We start from the raw sequence: 24,168 nt of genomic DNA, 5'->3' as shown, positions 1-24,168 counted from the left end.
TCCTTGTCGTCAGTGATGCACTGACAATGCTTCTCAGCACAATAGCAGGATCCGGAAGAATAGCACAATTCCTGAAACTGTAGTGAGAAAATGCTTTCAGGCTTACGCTTAACTTATTTTGAATAGTGAAATCGCGCCGCATCGCAAACGGCTCATCTGTCTAGTAAAAAATAAAAAAATTAAAAGGGGGGGGGGGGTAGGCTCTGGGGTAATTGTGGAGTTGACCTAATATTTGTAGCTGAGAGATGCTAGCAATTGTATTTATAATATTATCGCTGCATCTAGTAGAGTATCGTTATATCGAGGACAACTACAGCATACGAACTATTACACATAGATAACGTTTGACCGATGTGTCAACGGCAGACGGAGTGCAGTGTATTTTGTACTGGAACAATTCAAAATCCCTCTAGACGGTCCGCCAGCCAAAGCTCGATGCTATCGCGCTAACTGTCTAGTAGTATCGGGCAAGTGCTATTAGCACGGCTGAGAACATGAACCTACAAACATCTGTAGGATGGGTCAGTTATGCGTTACGAGAAACTCTATCTGTGCCAAATACAGAACCTTCTATCCAGTTAGTAACCCTTTGAGCAAATGAGTCCAAATCCTGACCGCTCTCGCAGTTTGAAAGCACTAAAATTGGCAATGCCATGCCTCGGACGACAACGTTCCTAACGGTGCACACTGCACTGGTAAGACATGTGATTCACTTAAAATTATGCTGTACTATATAACGTGTCGCCTCGCCTGGGGTTATACGAAGCTGGAGTCGGGGAGAGGGAGCCGTAAGTTATCAAATCATCATAAAGTATATCAAATAAACTAACTAACGAACGAAAAGAATTGGAATTAAGCATTTTAGCCCCACTTTGGGTCAATGACTTCCACTGGCGGATGCTCCTTGGCGTACTGAGCCGGGGTGAGCTCAAAGTGGTAGAGCGGCTGTGGCTTGGCGACATCCTGGAACAGAATCCATCGCTTGACAAAGTATGGCAAGGAAACAGTGCACTGGTACTTCATGTGGGTCTTGGTCGGTACACCAAAGACGTAGTCGAGCTCCTCGAGGCTTCGCTGCTTCGTCTCTGGCACCCACAGGAAGATCATGACGAATGCCAACACATTGAGACCAGCATAGAAACCGAATCCACCAACGTCAGTGAAAGCGGCCTGGATTCGGAACCACGTCAGACTCAGCACGCATGCAAACAGGTTGTTAACTACGACACACCAGCACATACCCAACTCTCTGTGTGAGAGAGGGAAGATCTCTGCCGAGTACGTGAACGGCACCGGACCCTCTCCAGGCGAATAGAATGCAGTAAAGAGGTAGATGAAGAAGGCAATGACTCCGAGTCGCGCAGGGTTGTCCTTGGGGATGAAGAAACTGAATCCGGCCGCGAGCAGAGACCAGGTCATGTTGGGGAAAGTGAAAAGAAGCAAAGTCCTTCGACCAAACGTATCAATGGTCCAGATAGCCGGCCAGGCGAACACGAAGTTGATGAGACCGAATCCGAAACTGGCGAGGAGAGGCTGGATGGATCCTGGGGCTGCAGCAGCGGCGAAAATGGAGGACGAGAAGAAGGAGATGATGTTGATACCACAGAACTGCTGGGCCGCGTGGACAACTGAGCCGGCCAGAGTGGCTCGTCGAATTCGCGGCACCGTGAAGAGACCCACGAATCGCTTGACAATGGACGTATCTCCAATGGCCTGGCGCTCCTCTTCAACCAGGCAGCTGATGTAGAACAGGTCACGAGCGGCCAGAATTTCGTGGAATCGCAGCTTTTTCAGCGAATTGTACGCCTTTCGGTATTTGCCTTTCTTGATGTACCATCGGGGTGATTCAGGACACAAGTAGACGAGAGCAAGCAGTGGGATGGCTGGAAGCATGGCGGAACCCAATTGCAAACGCCAGGCGATTCTGCCGACTTTGAAGAAGATAAGGTTGGCACAGAACCCGAGCAGGATACCAAAAGCCGTCCACAATTGCCAGGTCATGACGAGGGCGCCTCTGATTCGCGACGGAGCGTTTTCGGCGGTGAACACAGGGGCGGTAGTCTCCTTCAAACCAACACCGAGTCCAAGGATAAGTCGGCACACGAAGAGCTCTGGCCATGACTTGGTGAAGGCGGATCCAATCGGGGCAGCAAGACAGAAGATACCGGCAAGGAAGATGGTTCCTCGTCGGCCGATATAGTGGTTGATGGGGTCGCAAAGCCAGCAGGCGAGCAGCGCGGCGGACATGTACGGCGCCGAATTGACCATACCCACGAGCCAGTTGTTTCGCTGGTAATCCGGGTTAGTCGGGTCGCTGATACTAATACCGAACTCATCCGGGAACGAGAGGTTGGCACCGTTGGAACCGGTCTGATCCCATCCTTGTACGCATGCGCCAATGGAGCCGACGATGATGGTGAGGTAAAGAGCCAGCGGGTGTCGCCATTTGTGGTCTCGCTCGGTGCGGAGCGCCTCCTTCTCGTCCTCGGGGAGGTTGAGGCTCTCGAATTCGTCGGGACGCTGGGCGACAAGGGCGCCTCTGTGGAGGTAGTCTTTAATGTCGGCCATGTCATGCTCGGCGATGAAATCGTCCACCTTAGCCCTGAGTTCGCCGTCGGAGAGGCCAATCAGGGGGTTGATAATCTCGCCCGTTTCATTGTTGTTAAAGTCTGGGTGGGCCCGCTGGGCTTCGAGCCGGGCAGAATTCTTGCCTTTATCTTCTACGTGAGAGATCTCCATGTTTACCCTGTACTGGTCCTCAAAGGGTTAGAGATTGCTACAAGTAGAGGGAGGAGAGACTATTGCTGATAAAAAAGGAAGGATTCCAATCAAATGGTGCGACAATCCATTGAGCTTATATACACATGATGCCAACCACCGCTGCTTTATGCAGTCCATCATCCATTGCGTCTCGGTTGTGAAAAAACGACAACCTACCCCAGAGTCACTGCGGGGTGTGCAAGATAAGCAAAAACGGGCAAAAAGGAGGGGTTGGGCTGGAACTGAGTACGGAGGTAGTCAACCTGGAATAGACCAGTTGTGCTTCCCGTTTGCTCCTTGGCGTGAACTGGTTGGCTGCAACTGGAGAAACGCCCATGGAGCAGTAATGTTTTTGGACCATGATCGGCACATGGAATGTAATGATTATGCTCGATCTGCGAACCACGTACGACTCGGTTCCACTTTGAGCTCCGGAACATCCCTCGCATCCCTCGGAGTCAATGAGACGTACGTAGTTGGAGGGGTATGATGCCGATGCGTCCATGTTTATCCGGGGAACTTGACGAGAGAGAGATATGCTTTATCCCCGAGGAAGCCTTACCTTTTGTGGGCGTGCGTATGGCTTCTCGCCCGGTGAAATCGAACGCCAACGTCGCAGGTTTGTATGTCATTTGCCCATCATTGCATAATAGGGTTTGATATTCCTTTGCCCCGCTGTTGCAACCCTGTATCGTCTCATCCGGACCCTCCCTCCCCTATGCCGTCCTAATGGCGGTTTTTTTTTGTTTTTTTTTTGGCCTTTGAGGCTTTTTTAATGGGCTGCACTCGATTCGATGCTGACGTACGCCTATATCGTACGTCTTGTGTCGTTTAATGAATACTGGGGATCTGGTTTTTTCGTATCTCGACTGCGTTTTTTGAAGCGTGATGTCACTTCACCTACGGCACTAAATGCAAGACGAAAAATTTTACTGGGCCATCGAGTGTCTACAACAGAATTACGCTATGTACAATTGCCGTCACGCGCAAGATTCATGGCTGTGGTGGTTATACAACGATTGAGTGCAGTGGTTTCCGTGCTAGACGACTTTTCAAGGAAAAACGGCACCCAGGGATGCAGCACATTGCAGAAACGCTGGGCAGGCACAGACAGTTTCACACAAGCTCCCAGACCAAGCCCACTGGAGAGAAGCCAAGTTTCTGCAAAGGGGTTGGGGATCGCCCATGATACGAATTCCTGCTCTCTACAATATTGCTACGATCAGCAAACGGATTCCGTCTTGTTCATTCTTTGGGCCATCGATATACTAGAACTAATAGTAACTACATATCAATTTACACTTTTAATCATTTTACTCCTACAGTACTGCTAGTTCATTGGCAATCTGCGCCCTACCAACTGCCCCTCCTAAGCGAAATCTCCGGTTTCAAATTTGGAAAAAATCGGAGGAACCACTGCCCAATTTGAATTATTCCGGGCTAAATTGAAGCGGTGACGCCCCTTTTCACCCCGCCTTCGGCGACTAAGACATAGGGTGAACCCCACGCCATGCCCCTCACTGTACATCCGAGCCCGACTACTGACAATAAACGCACGACACGGACTTATCGACACCTTTAGCCGCTGAAAAATATGCAAAAAGTGACCCTAAATACACAGTAGGACATAGTAAAGTGTAGTACACATGTTGTACAGTCTAACTGGGGTACATATGGCACGATGGCTTTTTTTGGCGGGTTATTTACCCTAAGTGGGGTGCATGCTGCAGCATCCTTCTATTCGTATCCCCAGTGAGCACTGTTTTGGCTTTCAGGTAAACGTTTTTAATGGACGTCATTCTAAGTACAATCTCAGTACACCTGCGTAGTTGTTAATCACAGAAAAGACTTTCTACTCTCTAAAAAAGTTGTGGTTGTTTGCCAGACAGCAAGAGCTTCGATGAGACTAACCCCTCATGTGATGAAAGCTTGTGACCCCACTGTCTCACTCTTCTCGGTATATTACCCCGCTATTGCCGTTGCCTTGCTTGGGAGGGGAGCTTGCGCGCGCGCAGTTCCTCTTTAGTACTGCATCAGCCCCAAACGGCTGCTGCGGCTTACCGTTGAATGACGTCCCGCCAAATTAAAGTACATACAGTAATTGAATTGGAAAGATTCAACAGTGGCTAGATCGAGTAGTCGAAACAGCCCTATATCACACGATTATCAATATACTATAAGATTTATCATATCTCTCGTGTTTACCTCTAGTCCTAGTTAGGTGGATTGCCATTTGTTGAAATAAACTCCTTGTTCTTTGTAAATGGGATAGACTTTATAGACGGTGTGTGAGAACATGGAGCTGATATTCATGGCCTTTTGCTCGCCGTTGGAGCCTACCGTACCCGCTTTTCAACCGCATATCAAGCGCGACAGCGCAGCATCTGATATCGAGGAGAACAGCATCTCCTCCAACTCCCGCTTTAATGGGTCAAGCGCTGATAAGGATACCAGCATGAGCTGTACAAAACTCCACACATACCTGCACAGCGGCGGGGAGTTTGAATACGGTGAGATCACCGATAGGGCGGCTGCTGTTCCGTACTGCTGGCCGCCCCTGCTGAACCTGCCGCCGGAGATCGTCGAGCTCGTACTATCCAATTTGCAGCAGAGAGACCTGGTGGGTCTTCAGCTCGTCTGCCAGGCCCTGCGAGGGTATCTCACCCCGCGCATCTGGCGAAACGTCGTGTTTGCATTCGGCGGAATCGTCTCGCACTACTCCAAAGTACCGCGTCTAGACTATTACTCCAAGATCGGCAGAGAAAGGTCGTCGCCAAGAAGATGCAGCCATATCGTCATTGAGTTCACAGACGCCCCTTACCTTTCTCACAAACAGCAGGAGCTCGAATATATCCAGAACCTGACCCTCGAAGTCCAGTTTTATGCGCCCCACGAGTTCGCCGCCCATGTAATGGCCCAGCTCGACCGGCTGCCAGACCTAGAGGTTGTGTACGTTCGTACTGTTATTGGCGCCAGGCCGTTCAACATGCTGGGCGACCCAGTCTACACCCCCATCATCCCCCAGCTGCTGGCCAAATTGCGTCGTCGAAGCGTCGCCATCGAGCTCGAGGTCACCTTTGACCACGACTACATGCCGTATGAAGAGATCCGCCACGCCATTACCCTGTCAGAGTCAGTCTCCATGGTCCGACTCGTCAACCAGAGCGACTGTACCGCGTTCGCGTCATTGTGGCGCATCTTCGACGCTGCTAAGCCGGAGTTGGAGCACCTCGAGATCATCAACAACTACTTCAACTCCCAGCTCTCGGTGCCTTGGGAGTCCCTGCCCCACGTATCGCAGGTGCTGTCGCTGCACCACGTTGACCTGCATAGTAATTCTGGAGTTTTGCTCGACGCGGAAGAGCTCCGGCTCGTGTACTCCGCCGTGCAGAGTCCGTTTATCCGTCTCGAGAACACAACCCACATCGCATCTACTGCATCTACGTTTACGTCAACCCCGCGCTTGCCGACCCTACGAACTATGGAGATCCGAAAAATGCCCATCCCGCGGCCGGAAGAACTTTCCGGGCTGCTGGCGGAGCTCGATAGGCTCGTCATCGACGAACCGCACTTTACTATTGATCCGGAGGACCTTGGCCAAGATGCGGACGTTGTCGACTATGCCATTCTTGGAGATGCGTTGGCACAGATAGTGACGGTGTGCCTTGACCTCGAGCGGTTGTCGAAGCAGCAGGTTCGCCGACTGCTACGCACGGCCATTTACAGGCACCCGGACTTGCGCATTCGTGTTATGCCCATGTCAGCCCACAAAACCTATCTGGACCAGTCAACGGGAGACGACGGGTTCTACCGTGTGCTCTGGGACCCCTTCACCTCCATCACTCCGTCAATAACCCAGTAGTGCGACAATCACCCAGCGACTACGCTTTTAAACGGACAGCTTATCAATCGGCCCAATGAGATAACTGGACCCGTAACCACTCATATATATGGGATAATCCAACCCATTAAATGGAGTCTATCTACTACTCTGTAGTAGCATCACCATTCCTCCCTGTCCTGCAAGACCCCCTCCTACCTGCTATTCCTTGGTGACAAAAACTAATGAATTGTCCTCAAATGATCAACTCGCCACAGCTTCTGCACCAATAGATCCCCTGTGGTACTATCTCCAGTCCTCTCCCTATATATCCGTACCCTGTACCTGGGGTTCTTTATATCCTTAAAATGAGATAACTCAATCCAATGAGAAAACTCGACCCATAAATGAGATAGCAAACTGTAAATAGCACAATAGCATAAACACGCATCAAAAAATGGCTGCTCCAAGCATTAATCCGTAAGTAACCCAGTGATCGCTCATGCTCATAGCTCATCACTAAAATGAGTCTGTGCAACATCGACTCAATGTGAGATAAATCGACCCATAAACGAGATAACTCGACTCGTTATGAAATACCTCAAGCGGTAAATGGGAGTAATGAGATGACGGACTGTAATTAGCATAGCAGCATAAATAGAACGATTGAAGTTAGCAAGTTCAGCGTTACTCCAAGGGCATTTGAAGCTCGTTGACAAGCTTGGTCATCTTGCCGCCGTAAGCCTCGGCCAGGACCTTCCGCTGCGTTCTGTCCTTAATGCCAGTCAGGTATCGCGCAACGAGAAAGTCCACTGCCCGCTTCTTCGTCGCGTCGTCCTTGTACATCTTACGCCAAGGTTCGGTCGCATAGACAAACTCAGAGCTCTGGCTCGGATCGCACGACTCCAGCGTCGTCTGGATCTCGCTGATTTCCATCTTCGACAGCGAATGGAACAATGGCTCCGTGTCAAACGTCTTCTCCGGTACGTCCAACGGGCGCTGGGGGTCCTCGGTCAGCAGGCTCGTCAGCCGTGACATGGCCGCAGCATATCCTTGCTCATCATCCATGGAGCCATTACTGCTAGCAGCTTTGGTGCTTGTGGCTTTCTGCTGTTCCTTGAGCTCTTCGAGCCCTTGGTTGAAATGCTTCGCGAGATTCTCCTTGTCAAACAGCTTCTGGAACGAGACATCGCCCATGGGCCCGTGCTTCTTCCAGCGCTCGATCTCCTCGGGGCTTGCCCCGATGCGGCACAGCTCCCGCTCGTACTCAGAGAAGAACTGCGTTCTGAGCGAGGGGATCTGGAGCACCAGCATGAGAAAGGTCGACATGTCGTAGTCCATGTCCTCCGGGCCCGAGCTCAGCGTGTCCTGCGCTCGCTCCATGATCTCGTTGAGACTGAGGCCCTGAAGCTCGCTCGCCATTTTGTTCAGCGACTCTACCATCTGCTTCTCCTCTGCCATCTTCCACAACTGTATTGTCTTCAACCACCCGTATTGAAATATTTTGTGTGTTGGGTTCGCTTGGGATGTCACCGTACCAACTCCAGAGAACACAGTCCAGCCCTCGAGCTCCCCTGGCTCTGCTTCACGAAGACCATGTCAATTGATAGATATATCTCCGCAAAGCAGGGCTTCAGGGACCTTGGGGAGGTTGGTCCCTCCAGTTACGCTAGGTAGTACTAGTAGTGGGGTGTATTCTGGAGCCTGCCCTCGAGCTGCCGTAACTCCGCTTCGCGGAGAAACTTTCCGATTCTGTAACAAACTCCCGCCAAGCCCCGTTACAGCACTCTGAATGTTCTAGTTACAGGTGAGCTACTATCCTGTGGTTACGGAAAACACACTCACGTTGCGTTAGTATGACGTTCGAGGGCCAGCCCTCGAGCTCCCGTAGCCCCGATTTGCGGAGGGCTTCAACCAACTCTGAAGATCTTTCTTAAGTGCCATTCCCAGTAGGAAGTCTCCTTAACTTGGGGTTATCAGTTCGATTGGGCCTCGAAGGAAATTGCTTATTTATCAGGTATTTCTGATTTAGACTATTGATAAATTTCTAGTGTTATTAGCAGGCTCATCTTTTGTAATGTCTGAGGTAGTGGAACTCAAGGCTTGAGGAATCATGAGAAGAGTAATGGCCTAGCTGAGATGACATTACCGGTACTTAAAACTCTCTTCTGAATTAGGTTATTGGTATCTTTAAAGTGTTACTAGTAGGTTCATCTTTTGAAATTCCCATATAGTAAATTTAAGCCCAGAGGAATTGAGAAGATAAATGGCTTACCGGAGACGACGCTTCCTCCCTATCTTGTTACTGATATGAATATTACCACCGATAATAAGACCTGTTATGCTACCCGGAGTACAAATAGCAAATTCATTTCGACAGTTGTGTCTTCGTACCGCAGTTGTAAGCTCTAGGAGCTTGCACTTACAAAAAACCCTCCGCGAAGCGGAGCCTCAGGAGGGTTTGGGGGGACTGGTCCCCCCAATTACATTAACTAGGACTAGTAATGGAATGTATTCGATGGCCAGCCCTCAAGCTCCTATAAGTGGGGTCTCTGCCCCCCAAACCCCCGTCATTACAGTACAGATAGCAATTTCATGGGTAAAATCTATTGGATAGTAAAGGATTCAGGATACGGGTTTAAAGCTGGGTGAGGACGGCAGCTTTTGCGGACTCTCGCAGCTCGACCTTGCGGATCTTGCCTGACTCTGTCTTTGGGTAGTCGTTTACGAAGATGACGTACTCCGGAGTCATGAAGGGTCCTAGGTTCTTTCTGACGTAGTCCTGGATCTCCTCACCCGAGCAGGTCACGCCGTCGTGCGGGATGATGTAGGCAACGATGGCTTCCCCGTACTTGGCGTCTGGGACGCCAACGACCGAGGCTTGGGACACCTTGGGGTGGGTGAAGAGCATGTTCTCAATTTCAAGCGGGTGGATGTTCTCGCCGCCGCGGATGATGAGGTCCTTGATGCGTCCCGTGATGGTGAGGTACCCGTCGCTGTCCATCATGCCCTCGTCGCCGGTGCGCATCCACCGCACACCATTGATGTCGTAGATCATGTGCTTCGCGGTCTCCTCGGGGTTCTGGAAGTATTCCTTCTGGAGAAGGTACCCAGAGATGATGATTTCGCCCTTGGAGCCGACAGGCAGCGCTTCGAGCGAGTCGTTGGCCGGGTTGACGATCTTGGCCTCAGTGTTGGGCATGATGCGCCCCACGGTCTCGCAACGCTTGGCAACGGGATCATCATGCACGGTCATGAAGCTGACCGGCGAGGTCTCGGTCATGCCGTAGCAGATAACGAGCTCGGTCATGTTGAGCTTGTTCATGAGCTGGTGCATCATCTCGACCGGGACAGCGGAGCCGGCTGCAATGCCAGTCCGCAGGTACTTGAAGCTGCCCTTGAAGCGGTCGTAGATTTCCAATTGCTTGGCGAACATGGTCGGGACGCCGCTAAGCCCCGTGCACTGGTACTTGGCGACGGCCTTAAGCGACTCTTCGGCATCGAACAATTCAGACGGGTAGACGAGGCAGGCGCCGTGGGAGAGCGCGGCGAGGTTCGAGAGGACGAGCCCGAAGCAGTGGAACATTGGCACGGAGATACACAGGTGGTCCTGCTTCGTCGGGTGGTTCGCCGCGTTACCGGAGAGTTTCATGCGGTGGCCAATGTAGTTACCGTTGTTAACGAGGTTGATGTGGGTCAGCGCCGATAGCTTCGGGGCTGAGGTCGTGCCAGAGGTGAATTGCATGTTAATGACGTCGTCCGGATGCAATTGCGGCAGAGCTTTTGTAGTAGTGGACTTGGCGATGAACGCCGGGAAGGATGCATCGTTGATGAGGCCCACAGGAATGTTCAGCTGCTTGGCGATGCCGATGAGCGATGCCATGGACTTGACGCCCGAGTCCTGCTTCTTGACGATCTCGTCCTGGGTCAGCAGAAGCTTTGCGCCGCTGTGGGCGAGGGCCGACTTGAACTGCTCGTCTGTGAAGGCTGTATTCAGCGGGATCAGAACTGCGCCGAGCTTGGCCAGGCCCATCTGGATGATGGGGAATTCCCATCGGTTGGCGCAGCAGACGGCGACGTTGTCTCCGGGCGCAATCCCCTCGTTAGTCATCAGGTTCAGTGCCAGTTGGGTGGACAGCTCGTCCAATTGCTTGTAGGTGATGAGCGTGTTGTTCTGGTGCATGGAGATGACTGCAGCATTGTCTGGGTACTTGGAGGCGGTTCGCTTCAGCAGCTCGGGGATGGTAATATGTAGCAATTCGGGCGAGCTGGGGCCCTTAGCGTGCGAAGTAGTCAAGCTTCGACTGACCAGACGCAGGACTCCTCCGCGAATTGTTCTACCCCTGACGGTGTGGGATACTAGACCTGAGCCGCGTAGCATCATAGTACCTCTTGCTATAGGTTACAGTATTAATACACCAAGCTTTTGAAGCGGTTGACTTTGATGTGGTTGACTTTCCAGAATACTTTCCGGCTTTCTAGAGCTAACTTCCAGCTCTCTAGGAATTATATATTGGTTATATTTGTATTTAATCGTACAGGGCTGCTCTATTTAATACCCTTGGTCCCCGCATTTCGATGCTACCGAGAGATCTACTGTGTATAGGATTATCACCTACCTAACTAGCCAAACTTCCACCATAATAACCCGACATGCTGCCGAAGAGTGAGTACTCGCGTCTGTTAACCCACTGCGCCTTATAATCGTCTCTAACTCTATCTCCATTTCATCGTCTTTAGCCGCACTCCCCCCGCCTTCCCCACGGAGCGGCCCCGGAGTATAATACCCAAAGGCATGTGGATGCGTGCCCCCCTATAACCACTGCCTAATCGCAACATTTTTTTGGGCGGTCAAACGATTGTCCAACAGTTACAATCCCTCCGCGTAGCGGAGCCTTAGGGGGGTCTGGGGGGACTGGTCCCCCCAGTGTCGCCAGCCAGGGGTTCGTTTCTTGGGGGACCAGTCCCCCAAACCCCCTTGGGGCTCCGCTTCGCGGAGGATGGGGTGGGCCGCGATCCCTCCGCGCGGCGGAGCTTCGGGGTGGAAACCCCCCAGCGTGTCGCCAAGTCGCGAAGTCGTAAATGTCGGGCACCCGAAGGCGAGGGGGGGTTGAGTTGCTATCGCCGAGCAAAACCCAACAGACGGAGATAATAAGTTCCGATGGGAGCAGCCGTGTGGCGTGAAAATCTGCATTGCTGATTAATAACATGACGTATTTTTGCCCGGACAGGCAACGCAGTGCCGGAAGATCTCTGATTCGCCACGCGGCTGTGTCCATGGCACGGCGTCCGCCTACCGAGAAAGAGAGCTCTACCAATCCACCATATCTAAAAAACTATGGGTAACTATGAGTTCAACGGGTAGAAGGATGTAATAGCGGTAATAAATATATTTTCCTGCGGTTCCAAAAGGTTCCATGATACAATACACAAAGTGAGGCGGGTAGGAGGACCCAAGGGGGGGGATACGCGTAGAACAAGGTGTAAGGCTTGCATAATGAACAGGCTGTGCACAACGGTTTTTTCAGTTATCAGAAAGAGCACCCATTATTGGAGTTCCGGCTGGACCGGGGTCTGGTATTGCTCATTGAGAATGCGGATACGCTTAATTCCGTCGCACTGGCCCGTCTCGATATGGGTCGCGATCCATTCGTCGGCCGTCTCAAACATGTCGCCGCACCCTTTACACTTGCCGCTCACGCCGGCTCTGTCCCGCTTCTTGGTTCCCGGTGGGTAGTCAAAGTGCATCGCCTTGAGGTGGTTCTTGTACGTGTCGCAGCGTGAGAAGCCGCCGTTCTGATGGCAGGCCGGCTCTAGTATGAGCTGCGAGCTGTGTTGACCCGGGTGCGATGGTGTTGTGTTGTGTTTCGTGAAGAGCGGACACCGGAAAGGCGCGTCACCCTGGTGTGACTTCTGGTGACGAATCAGGTCATTCGGCCTGGCAAACCCGCGCCCACACACGTTACACGTATGTGGACGGCTATGTTCGCTCATGTGGATCGACTTGTGAGTCGCCAGGTTCGAAAACCACCCGTTACACTCGCTACACTGCTTCTTCTTTCGAGCCGTCTTACCCCCGCCGTGCTCCGGGCTCGGGTTAGTCAGCGACGCGATCCTCATTACCTCATTCTTGCTCTCCCCGAGCCCCTGGTGGTGATGGTGGTGGTGGTGGTGTCTGCTGTTGTCGTGCACGGCTGCTGCTGCCGCCATCGTCAGAGCGTCCAGCGCAGAGTAGTCCTTGAGGCTCGCCTTGTCCGACGGAGACCCGTCTCCTTCGCCGACCGGCGGCGTACTGCTATTGCTCAGGGCAGGGTCCTTCTTGTCCTCGAGGAACGCGTTTCCCTCGCTGCTGTTCGCGCTGTAATGCGCCGTCGGGTACTGAAAGTGCTGAGTACTGACGAGCATCTTAAATAATAAGCCGTTTCCTAAGCTCTTTTCCTTCTTCAAAATAAAAAAACCGAAAAGAACCTTCTCTTTTAATCGCTTCAATAAAAAAAGCGCTTCTCCAAGTATCAAATAAATAACTTCAAATAAAAACCCGAATGGGGGGATGGAAAATGGAAAGAAGAAAGGGTTTCGAATTCCTTTGCTTTAAATATCGATTTCAGCCGTCTGCCGCGAAAGCCGTCCGCTCCCTTTTTTTTTTGTTTTTTCTTTTTGGCTTCATTTCCTCCCAACAGCGTGTGGCTGACCGCAGCTCTCCGGTTTTTGTTTGCCCCATTGGTGGGTGGGAGGGGAGGGGGGGGCGCGAGGCTGAATAGGCCGGGATGCCCATGATTCGCGCGCGGCGGAGGGGGCCCCCAAACTCCGATGTGGCGCGCGCGAGCCGTGCGCATGGCACGGCTAGGATGACGTAAAAGGCGGAGAAGTCGGGTAGCCGGGCCTATCTTGCCATCCGGAGCGGCTGCGCCGGATCTGGTGCGGCGTTAGTAACCCATTACAAACATTACACATTTTACACGGGTACTACCCTATCCATTGCTCCCCCGAAGGGGGGCTAGGGCTTCTATTTATTAGCATTAGTCGCTTGGCTCGCACTTGTCTTTCAGCTTATTCGATTATTGCTTACTAGCTTTCTGGCTTATTGGCCTATTGGCTTGTTGGCGTTCTTGGGGTGGGTGGTTCATTGGTTCAGCCTCATAGATCCACCGTAACCCACAGCACGACACACATTGTGAGAACAAGCATTCTACTGCACCTTCGTATTTACGCGAAGCGTAGTAACAATTGGGGGCCAGCCCCCAAACCCCCGTGGCTCCGCTACGCGGAGGAATTGCTGATCCCCTGAAGCAGTCATAGGAACGGAGTGTTTAGTATTTCCTGTAGTTTTTGTTAATGCTTCAAGCAGTGGCTAGTCAGTACCAGATCTTGTCAAGCCTGTCCTTACAGTTTGCTGCTATAACAGTTATAGATAAATTGGACAATTGTCATTCATTGATTTATTGGTTTTCGTATCGGTATGTATCACATGCCACAGCTGATTATCTGTAGGGTGCGGTTTTCGTATAGCTCTTGATCTGTATGCTTCGCCAGAATTCGTTTATCTCCGCCGACTCCTCGCCCCTGACACTCCGCGGAGATAAAATTTTCATATAGTACGAGTAGTTGTGGTTCAATTGTTCCTTCGTACTGGTATTTGTGGTTGATTGACAATTGGCAGTTGTGGTGCATTACCGTAATCCTCATGAACACTCCAACACTTGGACTTAAAACACAGTCGACGTTTGAGGTTTATAGAGTTTGCTAGATTATTGTTGTCTGCAGTTAAGCGGAATTGGTAATCTAATGTTCGTGGCTCATGGACTGGATATGTGGAGTCGGAGTAGGAGGCGTGGATTGATGGACGATGGGCTTAAACCTTCAAGTTACCTATTATACCGTACCTGCAAGACCGGTAATAACTAGTATATCTACTCAAACAACCACGTTTCAATTAGTAAAAAATCTACTACGTATCTGGAGCATAACAAGCCTTCGTAGAGGAATGAATTGGCAAAATATAAGATATTAAGAAGCCCTAGGGGGCAAGCCCTCCAGAACCTCAGCGCTTCTCTCCGAATCTGCCGGGCAATACTAATTTATTTTTTTGAGCTAAACTATTTCTCTATGTACGTTTTTAGTAGTTGATAATCCGTTTAACTGCATATCCAATTGGCCATGTTAGGAAAAGGGGTAATGTACAGAATTATTAATTAGGCACGTCTGGCCGTATATGCGTCTTTATGTATGTACGATACCCTTTAATCGCTTTTCATTGGTATTTCGCGGTTTACTTACAGGGCTCGTTTATAGAGGTTGTAGATTGATTGCAAAGGTTGATAGATTGTGGATGATGATGGGGTTAGGGAGGAGATGGGGATTGCGGGTGAAGATGATTGATGTACTTCGGTGTTTCGCCGTCTGCGGTTGGCTGTTGGCAGTTAGGCCTTTCGGCTTCGGGTAGACTTACGGGCCGAAGAGCCAGTAGAAGTGGCATCCGGAGAATCCGATCGTGGCGTCTCTGGCGGAGCGTAGGTAGCATCAGCCGCGGCCTTGACAATACCCTCGTCCCGCTTGCCACCCTTCTTCTTGCTGGCCTTCTTGTAGACCCGAATGTAGAAGGCAATGAACAGGAACAGGTACGAGGTCAGCAGCGCACAGCCGTACACAGCAGCAAACTCCTCGCCGGCACAGTTGCCCATGTTGGGCACCCATGGCCAGTAAGTCGAGGCAAAGTACGTGTACGAGGCAAAGTACACAAACCCAAGGTCAATGACGAATTGGATGATCTGGGTTCGCGTCACCCACTCCTTCCACCACACTCGAATGCCGCACGCACTGAGGAAGTAGTACCAGTACATGATCACGTGGACAAACAGGTTGAGCACGATGGGCACCCAGGACACCGAGGTACGCCCAATGAGCTGGGTGTAGCAAAGCAGGGCCGTCGCACCGTGGTGGTACGTGTGCAGGAAAGTCAGCGGCTTCTTTCGCAACACGAGGAAGACCGTGTCGAACAGCTCGTAGTACTTGGTCAGGTAGTTAAGGTAGTACAGCGTCACAATCGGCTGCGTCCACGAGCCCGAGTTGCAGATAGCGTAAAGCAAGCCGTGTCGCACCAAAATTGGGATCAATTGCTCAACCAGCAGAATCAGCAGCGTGAACGAGATGACCGTCAGCGCAAAGTTGTGCAGCCGGAACAGCCAGTTGAGCTTGATGACCGGAGCGCACCGCAGAACCTCCCGACCGCCGAAAATGACAATGTAGTATGTCACGATGGCCGCAACGACCTGGTAGGTCGAGGAGAACGGCAGGCTCGGGTCGTCCTTTACAAACTTGAACGCCGAAGCTGGCGAGCCAAGGATCTTCTCCGACGCATAGTCGAACACCGACCAGAGGTAGATGCCAAATGGCCGGTCCAGCGTCGGCACTCCAACTTCAAATGGCAAGTTCTCCATTTTTTTTTCTCAGCTTTTCTAGACACAACAAAAGAGTAACAAAAAAAAGGAGGGTAAGGCAGTTGGGGCTGATTTGATTTCGGTGGTGAGAAAAAAAAAATCAAAACGTGTTGCGTTGGCGATATCCTGGGACTTTAAAAATTTCAAGGGGGCGTGGTGCGGCGCAGCCCTCCCCTGTGTCTCTCTTTGCACCCTCTGATGCGCTGCCGCGAAATTTATACCCAGGGCATGTGATAATCCCCCTGGATACATTCCGAGATTGAACTCCTCGGACTTGTTGAAGCGGGTCTCTTTCGACCTGATTTATGGATCTTCTTCGAGGAATGGTAGAATGACTACGAGGAATGACCTCGAGGAATGGGTGTTTCGGTATGTCGGTCCCGAATTTGGTTCCGTGTCTTGATGATTTTTTTCCGAAGCCGCATGCGGCGTTTAGCGGCCCAACTGAACTGGTCTGTGACCTAGTAGAGCCCTGAGAGCTCCAATGGGGCTTGCCCCTTTTATCCAAGTTAGTTTCTTGAATTGTCACCTGGTATTTTATGTATTTATTTTATTATGTGATCTGGTTCGGGTCAAAAAATGTTGATAGTATTGTCCGGTATCTCCGAGAAGCAGCAATGAGGGGTCTGGGGGGCTTGACCCCCTAGGACAATACTGTAACATCTTATATTCGCAAACTATTTGGCTCAACATAGGCTTTGGTTCATCCTAGTGATTAAAAATACCGGTACTGTAGTTGTTTTCGTTAAGGCACTGAGAGTCTTACAGCCTTGAAGCAAGATGATCTGAGATCTACCACAGATCTATAGCACGGCTGGACTTCCCAGGGGTAGGGCTGCCCTTCTCGCCTTACCAACTTATGTCTCCAGTTCACTTATAAATTTTTTGTTATTTGCCAATATACTGATAAAATGAAAGAGCAACTAATGTAGTGTTCAAGATATCAATTGATATTATTCTTGGTAGTACGTACCATGATATTAGTGGGAGCAGCAATAGAAGTCTGGGGGGCCAGCCCGCTAGGATTTTAATACCTTCGGCAAGTTGTCCAAATATACCTTGCAATGAACACAGTTCTTCAGGTCGAAGTTCTGAAAAAAATTAGTAGTATTATAGGCTTACAACAGGTAAATGTATCAGTCCAACGTAGTGTCGTGTGACCAAGATAGCGCGATCTGCAATCCTCCTAAGACTAAATATCATCTTGTCATCTTTTGTTTACCAATATTAAATAGACCTTGCAAGATTAAAAAACTGTTTAGGGTATTATTCTTCAAATAGACAATATAATGGTTTTATAATGGTTTTTTGAGTGGAATTTCTAACATTATCAGGTAAAGCGGTTATGTACCGGTGCCATAGTCTGTGATTTGGATGGCACGGCTGGTACCTGGGCTTCAATGGAGGTTTGGGGGGCTTTTCCCCTTTAGTACCGGTACTTTGATATTCGAATAGTCGAAATCCTCTACAAACTCTTTTTTCTCGAAATAAGCCATGTAATGATTAAAGGAATTTGTTAAAGTCGAAATATGGTACAGTACACAGCCATGCAGTAGGACCCCTGGCTAATAGATACAAAGAGGACGAGACACCCGATTGGATACTACGTCCCTAAAAGATGCGAAAATAGGAGTATCTTAACTCGAACAACTACCTATCAAGCATAACAATTTTAAATGAACTAACTTGGAAATTTAATAAAGTCCTAGGGGGCAAGCCCCCAGACCCCCCGTTGCTGCCATAATGAACTACTGAACAGTCTCAATTGAATTTCTCAACTTGTCCTTAGTAACATTTTAATAGGATTGATTTGAAAAGATGTTGAAAAAGACCTCCCTCGCTAAGATGCTCAGTTATTAATATGCCTAGACATAGTACATTGATAATCATCATCATTACATAAAACAAACAATTAGGTCCTGGTCGTAACGTCATCTATATGGTTGGCCTGCTCCTCCTTCTTGCGCTCCTGCTGCTTGAGCTGCTCCTCCTGCTTTTCCCAGAAGTCCAACGAAACCACCTCGTCGTAGCCGTTGGCGTCCTCGTGCACATAGAGAATCTCACGCGTGCTCTCGTGCAAGAAACGAATGTTCTCGCCCGTGATGACACGAATCAGCTCGCCCGTATCCACCAACCGGATCTCAATAAAGTTGGGCTCAAAAGCAATGAGATACGGGTACGTGAAGGCAAAGTGGCTCGGCACGCCTTCCCACTCAATCTTCCACTCAGGGATGGCCCGCCACCCGTTGCAATTGACAAAGAACGAGACATCGCTGTAGTTGAGCAGGAAGTTGCGCCCCAGCGGGTAGATAGCAATCGGCTTGAGCACATCGCGCCGGATAATGAAGTCCAGTGAGGTATCGGCCGGATCGAGCAGCGACTGCGTCTCCAGCGTCTTGAGATCGACAATCTCAAAGCCCTTGGCGCATCCCACGCACAGCTTACGCTTCAAAAACGAGATCGAGAGCGCCTCACTCGGAATGTAAAACTCCTTGAACATCTTGAGGCCCTCGTTCTGGTTCTTTAGCAGCTTGGAGAACGGCTGCTGACGCCGTCCCCGCGGCTGCGGGTCAAACGGCTCCATAACCTTTACCGTCGTCGTCAGAGAACTGCTCTTAACCGTACAAACCAACACTCGGCCCAGGCAAATGCCCACTTTGTAAAAGTTAATATGGCCCATGACCTTCTTAGACCGTCGCGAGTTGGCCACAGGGTCAGGCGTGTCCAAACAGTCCAGTGGCCACGAGTAGAGCGACTTGTCTGACAGAGCAAGCAGCGTCGTATACTCCTCGAGGACATCCAGTTGTGTAACATTCGCCAAGGTAATGACCTTAAGGGGAGTTGTAGCAATTGTAGCGCCATTGGTGCCGCTCCGCTTGACATCGCTGATCCAAATGCCATTGTCTGTGCCATACAGCAGCTTACGCCCTCCATCGAGCGGAACCAAACAGTTGACTCGGTTCTGATTCGTAAAGAACTTGTCTTGCAGAACGTGAGCCGTGAAAACGTCGCCCTTCTGCGCCAGCATCTGCTTTTGTTGTTCAATATGCTCGGTCCACTTCTTACGCCCAATAAACGTGGTTGCATACAGGGTAAGATCGTATCCCTTGCGGCCCAGGTACTGGAATGTAATGGGGAACCGATTGTTGTTACCGCCGCCACTGCCTCCGGGGAGCAAACTGCTGCCAGTCGGACGCTTGGCCAAACCTTTAGAAGGTATCTCTTCGCTCTCGGACATCATAAGCAGGTTCAGTGGAATCGGCTTGCGGTGCACCTTGAGCTGGTCTCGCTTGTTGACATGCTTTACGCGGACAAACAGTAGACAGTGGTCAAACAGGTACACCTGGACATCGCCCTGGTTATCCTTATCCTGGGTACGCTTCTTGAGCGTGCTCTTGAAGATGATCTGGCGGCGATCGTCCGTCAGCCTCATATCGACGTAGTCGTGCTGGCTGCGCCAAATAAGCTGCTGGTTGAGCGTAATGAGGTTGAACCGGTTCTCGGCCTTGCCCGTCTCTTCGTTGACGCGCGTCAGGAACTGTCGAATCAACTTGATCGCCTCGGGTAGATTTTTCTTGTCGGGGTTATCATCCTCCGTGTTCTTGAGCACCGCTTCCAAGAGAAGCGGGTACCGCGCCAGTCGCGTAGTTGGCTTGGTCAGGTAACCATTGAGTTCGAGCTTCCGCGACTCCTTGAGGCGTTCCGTCTCATCGACAAACTTGGCGAACGTGCTATTCTGCGACTTTTCCCGCTCAAACTCGTACTTACCCATGAGCTGGCCGCCACCGTACCGGATGAACGGTTCAAACTTGGGCACATGCTCGAGGAAAATATCGCCAATCTGTTTGACTACGGGCGCCTGCTGCTGGCGCTTGGTCAACGCCTCCGCCAGCTTAACATTGACGCTGTGCACCTCCATGATGCGCGAGAAAACATCGCGGATGAACTTCTCCTTGCGCCCAACGGGCACAATGTTGGAGTTGCGCAGCGGCTTGATCCAAAAGTCGCGCAGGTACTCGAGATCCTTAACAAAGTCGCGCTCTGTGTAAATGACCTCACAAATGACCTCCTGGCGCTTCTTCTCCGAGTCGCTGACGCTGTCGGCGACTTCTTTCGACACAGTGTGGATCCACAGCTTCTGCTCTTTTTCGTCATCGCCGTGAAGCGACAAGCGGCTCTCGGCGCGCTTGAGACCGGGCTGCGGCTTCATGTTGAGTCGCGCCTGCTGCTCGAGCCGCCGCGGGCACGCAATCGAGTAGCACAGCTTGTCCCGAGTGCATGTCGGCGAGTAGCATTCGGCTAGCAGAGTGAACACTCCGTTCACCGGCACAGTCGTCTTGGCCTTGGTGTTCTCGTCGATCCCTTCGTCCTCAACGACAATCTCATTGAACTGGTACACCTCGCTGTTGGTGTCCCGCAGCCGGTGGTCGTACGTAACGTCGTGGAAGAACTTTTGCGCGTCGAGCGCCCGGCCCAGCAGCAGCGCCAGGTTCCGGTCCGGCGTCTTGATGATGTACGTAATAAGCTCGACCGCCTCGGCACCTGTAAACGAGTTCTTGTACGTCAGCTCGTTTTTGATGCGGTCCCCGAGCACAATGCGCTCGCGGAACGTCTCGGCAACCTTGGACAGCAACGCTGGGTACACCAATGGAACGCGTCGTGACGTAGTGAGGATTGTAGAGTGCGGGCTGAGGTGTGGCCGCTCGCCGCCACCACCAATGGAAACGTTGGTGCTGCTCGACACGCTGGGTGTCACAGTGTGGCCCGTCGACCGCTCCGATGTCGACGAGGAGCGCGTGTTCTTGCCCTTGAGGTTGCCTAGCAGCGAAGACTTCTGGAACACGTCGCTAGACCGCTGCGGGATAACCCGCCCGCTCAGCGTCATGGTATGCGACCGGTGTTCTCGGTCAAACGGCGTACCGGACGCCCGAGCCGTCTGCGCCGAGCCTATTGGGTGCTGCTGTTGATACGTGCTCGCGGAAGTCATGGACATGGAGCGCTGTTCAGTCAGAGCGGCTCTTTCGGCGGCGCGACTCATAGTCGTCGTCAGTGACGCAGTCGAGTTCTTGTTCCCCAGCGGATTGTTATTATTCACCATGGTCGATTGGTTGCCTCCGCCCAATGCCGGGCTTCCCGCGACTCCTGGCGGAGCTGGTTGCTTGTGCATTGGCGACGACACCGATCGGGGTGGCTGTGGCTGTGGCTGCGGCTGCGGCTGGTACATTGGTTGCTGTTGTGGCGCTGGCGGTGGCGGTGTCTGCCGTGGCGGTGATTGATGGTGCATCATGACATTCTGAGGCGGCGTCTGGGATTGAGGTAGGTACGCGGCCTGGTGGTCCGAGACGCTCACGGGGGACCCATACGCGCTCCCGTCGTTCGATGACGGTGGCGATTGTCTGCTCTGAGGCCTCAATGGTGGTGGCTGGAGCAGCGCAGGTGGTCTCCGCCCGTTGGCCTGTTGCAACGAAGGTGATGGGAACTGGCCCTGGTAAAGGGGATAAGCCGCCTGCGGAGATCCATTGCTGCTGGTAGTGGTATTGTTATTCGCGCCGTAGTAACCATTGAATTGCCCGCCATTAAACTGCTGCTGCTGCTGCTGCTGTGGCTGTGGCTGGGGTGGCTGCCTCGGCCTTTGCTGCATCATCCCCTGAGGCAGAGGACGCGGACCCGAAGGCGGCATTGTTGAGGATGGCGAAGTCGGGGACCGCCGTGCCTGAGGCGCCTGGGAATACGGCGATACCGGCGGCGACTCGGAGGTTCCGTTGTAAGCCCCATGCGGCGCCTGCGGCGGGTGCAGCGGCGAGTATCCCGCCGCTTGTCTCAGGGGCCTCTGCTGGCCTAGCGGCGGTTGCTGTGGCGGCGAGTACTGCGGCTGCTTGCCCGAGGGCTGCTCATAGAGCTCTGCCCTCATCGGACGCATCCCCGTGTCTATAGGGGGCAGCTGAGGGGGATGGGAGCTCACAGAGGGTGGCAGAGGAGGCGGAGTGTTGCTGCTGCTACTGTTGCTGTTGATATTGTTATTATTGTTATGCTTCGCGTCTATCGACGCGCCAGGGCCTCTGCTGCCATTGAACCGCCCCGGAGGGGCTGCCCCAAAGATGTTGGAGAACGCCGCATCTCTCTGGCTACCGTTATTATTGTCTGCCATATTTCATCTGTCTCCCGTTAGTATCTACTTCCCTCCTGTCTATTGGTAATGAGGACTTACCATTCGCTGGCTAGACGTACCAATGCGATTATAATACAACCCCAGGGTGCGTCTGCTCTATAGTGCCATGAAAAGGAGGCAACTCTAGTAGCTGTTTAAGGGGATCACACCAGCTGGCTGCAATTTTTTTCCCTCTGTTTGATGATTCAAAAGATTAAGCTTTGGCAAATAACCCAGAGCTTTTCTGTAGCGGAACTCCTCTGCAAAGCGCAGTCTGGCGGGTTCGTGAGGCCTGCACCGTGTGAAGCGAGGGTCGGTAGGGCTGTATGGCTTATTGACGTAGGGGTTTTCAGGGCCTGAAAAGCGCTCTATCACTATATAAAAACGAACGAACGGAGCCTCCTGGTGGTAGAAAAAATGGTGTTGTTAGGATCCTTCGTGTGCGCCGCCCACTTACGGGGACGTATGAACTCCCAAATGGACCGACCTCTTTGATCCGCTGCTGCCACATCCCGATCCCGGCAAGATCGCGATGAAGCCCGCCTAAATCGAGCTGACAGTTATTTTAATTGGCTTTTTTCTTTGGTCAAGTATTTACATATATACATGTGTGAATGTATGGAGATTTGTGTGCTGTATACTAGAATCTGCTTGCAGAGAAATGCTTGGGAACCCACCTTCCACCGGGTTCTATGCTACCGGTAGTAGCACTGAGCCTTTAGCTTTGAGGGCCAGCCCTCGAGCTCCCGTAGCTCCGCTTCGCGGAGGAAAATTGTATGTGCTATACGTTAACAGAAAAGCTGACATCTCACGGTCAATTGCATTAACTATTGCCGGCATGAAGTATCGTAGATAGCTCGTTGAGCAATTGTCTTCATTTAGGCCAGCAAGCTACAGATAATATAAGAAAATGGCTATGGCATACGTTCTTGGTGAATCTCTTCATATCCTGGTATGGCACATCATATTATGACTACGATAAATACTCTAAGCCCCCCATTTACCTTTTAAGTTCGTATCCTTATGCTCAAATGAAATTTATTACCCAGGGTACTGTGATATGTAAATCGTCCCATGTCACCACTTGTAATTTATTTACCCCATCTTGTTCTTCTATCGTAGCGAGGTGAACCATATAGTATTGTACTTAGGAACGGTAGTGGTTAGCTGACGTTAACACTATTGTAACCAACCCTAGTGCTTTGGAAAGTCGTGTAGATAATTAACATGTCATCATGCCTGTCGCCCATTTAGCCACATCCCTCGCTCTCAAGGTCAGAATGTCATGATTACTACAACGCGGGATAGCCAGACAGACGCATAAACTACCGGTACACTGAAATACAATAATAATTAATAAACTAATATCACAGTAAATGGCGCCAGTCTCACAGTTCTGTAGGTTCCTTTGCTGTTGTTCTCTTTCCTCGATCGTCATGATTCATCTTATAAGCTTCTACCATCCGCAATATATATATTGAGCCGCACGAGGCTTACGCCTCACGAGCCGCAAAAAATAATTCCAATCGCGTGCGCAGGCGACAGGTTTCGCGCGTGCGCGCGCGAATTCGGTTAACATATTATGCGCGCTTGCGCGGAACAACGGTGCGCGCGGCAAAAAATATGGTCTCTGGCGGGATCGAACCGCCGATCCTCGCGTTAACTGATCATCCTCTTTTGGAGGAAGCGAAGAGTTGTTATTAGCACGATGCCTTAACCAACTGGGCCAAGAGACCAATTCGTTGAAAAAAATTTTTCAGAGATATATTTATACTCCTTAATTGTACGATTTGCCTCGCCAAATTCCGCAGAAAATACCGCTCAAAACGCCGTGCGAGTATTTTTTGGATTCTTTTTTTTTTCCTTAGTAAAAGCACTGGCGGAGAACGAACAAGCTACGTCGACGCATCAAGCGTTCCGCATGTAAGGCATGGAAAAGAGCCTTTACCTCCGATGACAGAGGCCGGCACTACCGCGAGATTAACGGCAACACGCCGTACCTC

At 51.3% G+C, this 24,168-nt stretch overlaps 7 protein-coding genes and 1 non-coding gene across 8 annotated transcripts; 1 reads left to right on the top strand and 7 right to left on the bottom strand.

Annotated features, from left to right (window-relative positions):
- Positions 1-861: 861 nt before the first annotated feature.
- ITR2 (myo-inositol transporter 2) lies at positions 862-2,739 on the bottom strand (the record flags this gene model as incomplete). The annotated part of the gene is made up of 1 exon (XM_076686902.1): positions 862-2,739. The coding sequence occupies one exon, from the start codon at positions 2,737-2,739 to the stop codon at positions 862-864; it is 1,878 nt and encodes a 625-aa protein (XP_076538831.1).
- A 2,317-nt stretch (positions 2,740-5,056) lies between these two features.
- Positions 5,057-6,622, top strand: TRVA0_046S00232 (F-box protein; the record flags this gene model as incomplete). Its single annotated transcript, XM_076686901.1, has 1 exon — positions 5,057-6,622. One exon carries the CDS (start codon positions 5,057-5,059, stop codon positions 6,620-6,622), a length of 1,566 nt encoding a protein of 521 aa, XP_076538830.1.
- A 645-nt stretch (positions 6,623-7,267) lies between these two features.
- Positions 7,268-8,041, bottom strand: TRVA0_046S00210 (uncharacterized protein; the record flags this gene model as incomplete). The annotated part of the gene is made up of 1 exon (XM_076686900.1): positions 7,268-8,041. One exon carries the CDS (start codon positions 8,039-8,041, stop codon positions 7,268-7,270), a length of 774 nt encoding a protein of 257 aa, XP_076538829.1.
- Positions 8,042-9,218: 1,177 nt separating this feature from the next.
- PCS60 (oxalate--CoA ligase) lies at positions 9,219-10,961 on the bottom strand (the record flags this gene model as incomplete). Its single annotated transcript, XM_076686899.1, has 1 exon — positions 9,219-10,961. One exon carries the CDS (start codon positions 10,959-10,961, stop codon positions 9,219-9,221), a length of 1,743 nt encoding a protein of 580 aa, XP_076538828.1.
- Positions 10,962-12,127: 1,166 nt separating this feature from the next.
- Positions 12,128-12,985, bottom strand: TRVA0_046S00166 (C2H2-type zinc finger protein; the record flags this gene model as incomplete). Its single annotated transcript, XM_076686898.1, has 1 exon — positions 12,128-12,985. The coding sequence occupies one exon, from the start codon at positions 12,983-12,985 to the stop codon at positions 12,128-12,130; it is 858 nt and encodes a 285-aa protein (XP_076538827.1).
- A 2,015-nt stretch (positions 12,986-15,000) lies between these two features.
- Positions 15,001-16,017, bottom strand: ELO2 (elongation of very long chain fatty acids protein; the record flags this gene model as incomplete). Its single annotated transcript, XM_076686897.1, has 1 exon — positions 15,001-16,017. The coding sequence occupies one exon, from the start codon at positions 16,015-16,017 to the stop codon at positions 15,001-15,003; it is 1,017 nt and encodes a 338-aa protein (XP_076538826.1).
- Positions 16,018-17,929: 1,912 nt separating this feature from the next.
- ROM2 (RHO1 GDP-GTP exchange protein 2) lies at positions 17,930-22,587 on the bottom strand (the record flags this gene model as incomplete). The annotated part of the gene is made up of 2 exons (XM_076686896.1): positions 22,226-22,587; positions 17,930-22,172 (listed from the first exon to the last, which is right to left on the bottom strand). Exon 2 carries the CDS (start codon positions 22,163-22,165, stop codon positions 17,930-17,932), a length of 4,236 nt encoding a protein of 1,411 aa, XP_076538825.1. The 5' UTR covers positions 22,166-22,172; positions 22,226-22,587.
- A 1,202-nt stretch (positions 22,588-23,789) lies between these two features.
- On the bottom strand, positions 23,790-23,901 carry tRNA-Ile(AAT). The gene is made up of 2 exons: positions 23,863-23,901; positions 23,790-23,826 (listed from the first exon to the last, which is right to left on the bottom strand). It is a non-coding gene; the product is annotated as a tRNA-Ile (tRNA).
- Between the last annotated feature and the right edge of the window lie 267 nt (positions 23,902-24,168).

Source organism: Trichomonascus vanleenenianus, assembly GCF_965637985.1.
Source record: "Trichomonascus vanleenenianus strain CLIB 3782 genome assembly, contig: TRVA0_046S, whole genome shotgun sequence".
NCBI classification, from domain to species: Eukaryota; Fungi; Ascomycota; class Dipodascomycetes; order Dipodascales; family Trichomonascaceae; genus Blastobotrys; species Blastobotrys vanleenenianus.
Note: the sequence above shows the minus strand (reverse complement) of the source record. Positions and strands in the feature narration are given on the sequence as shown.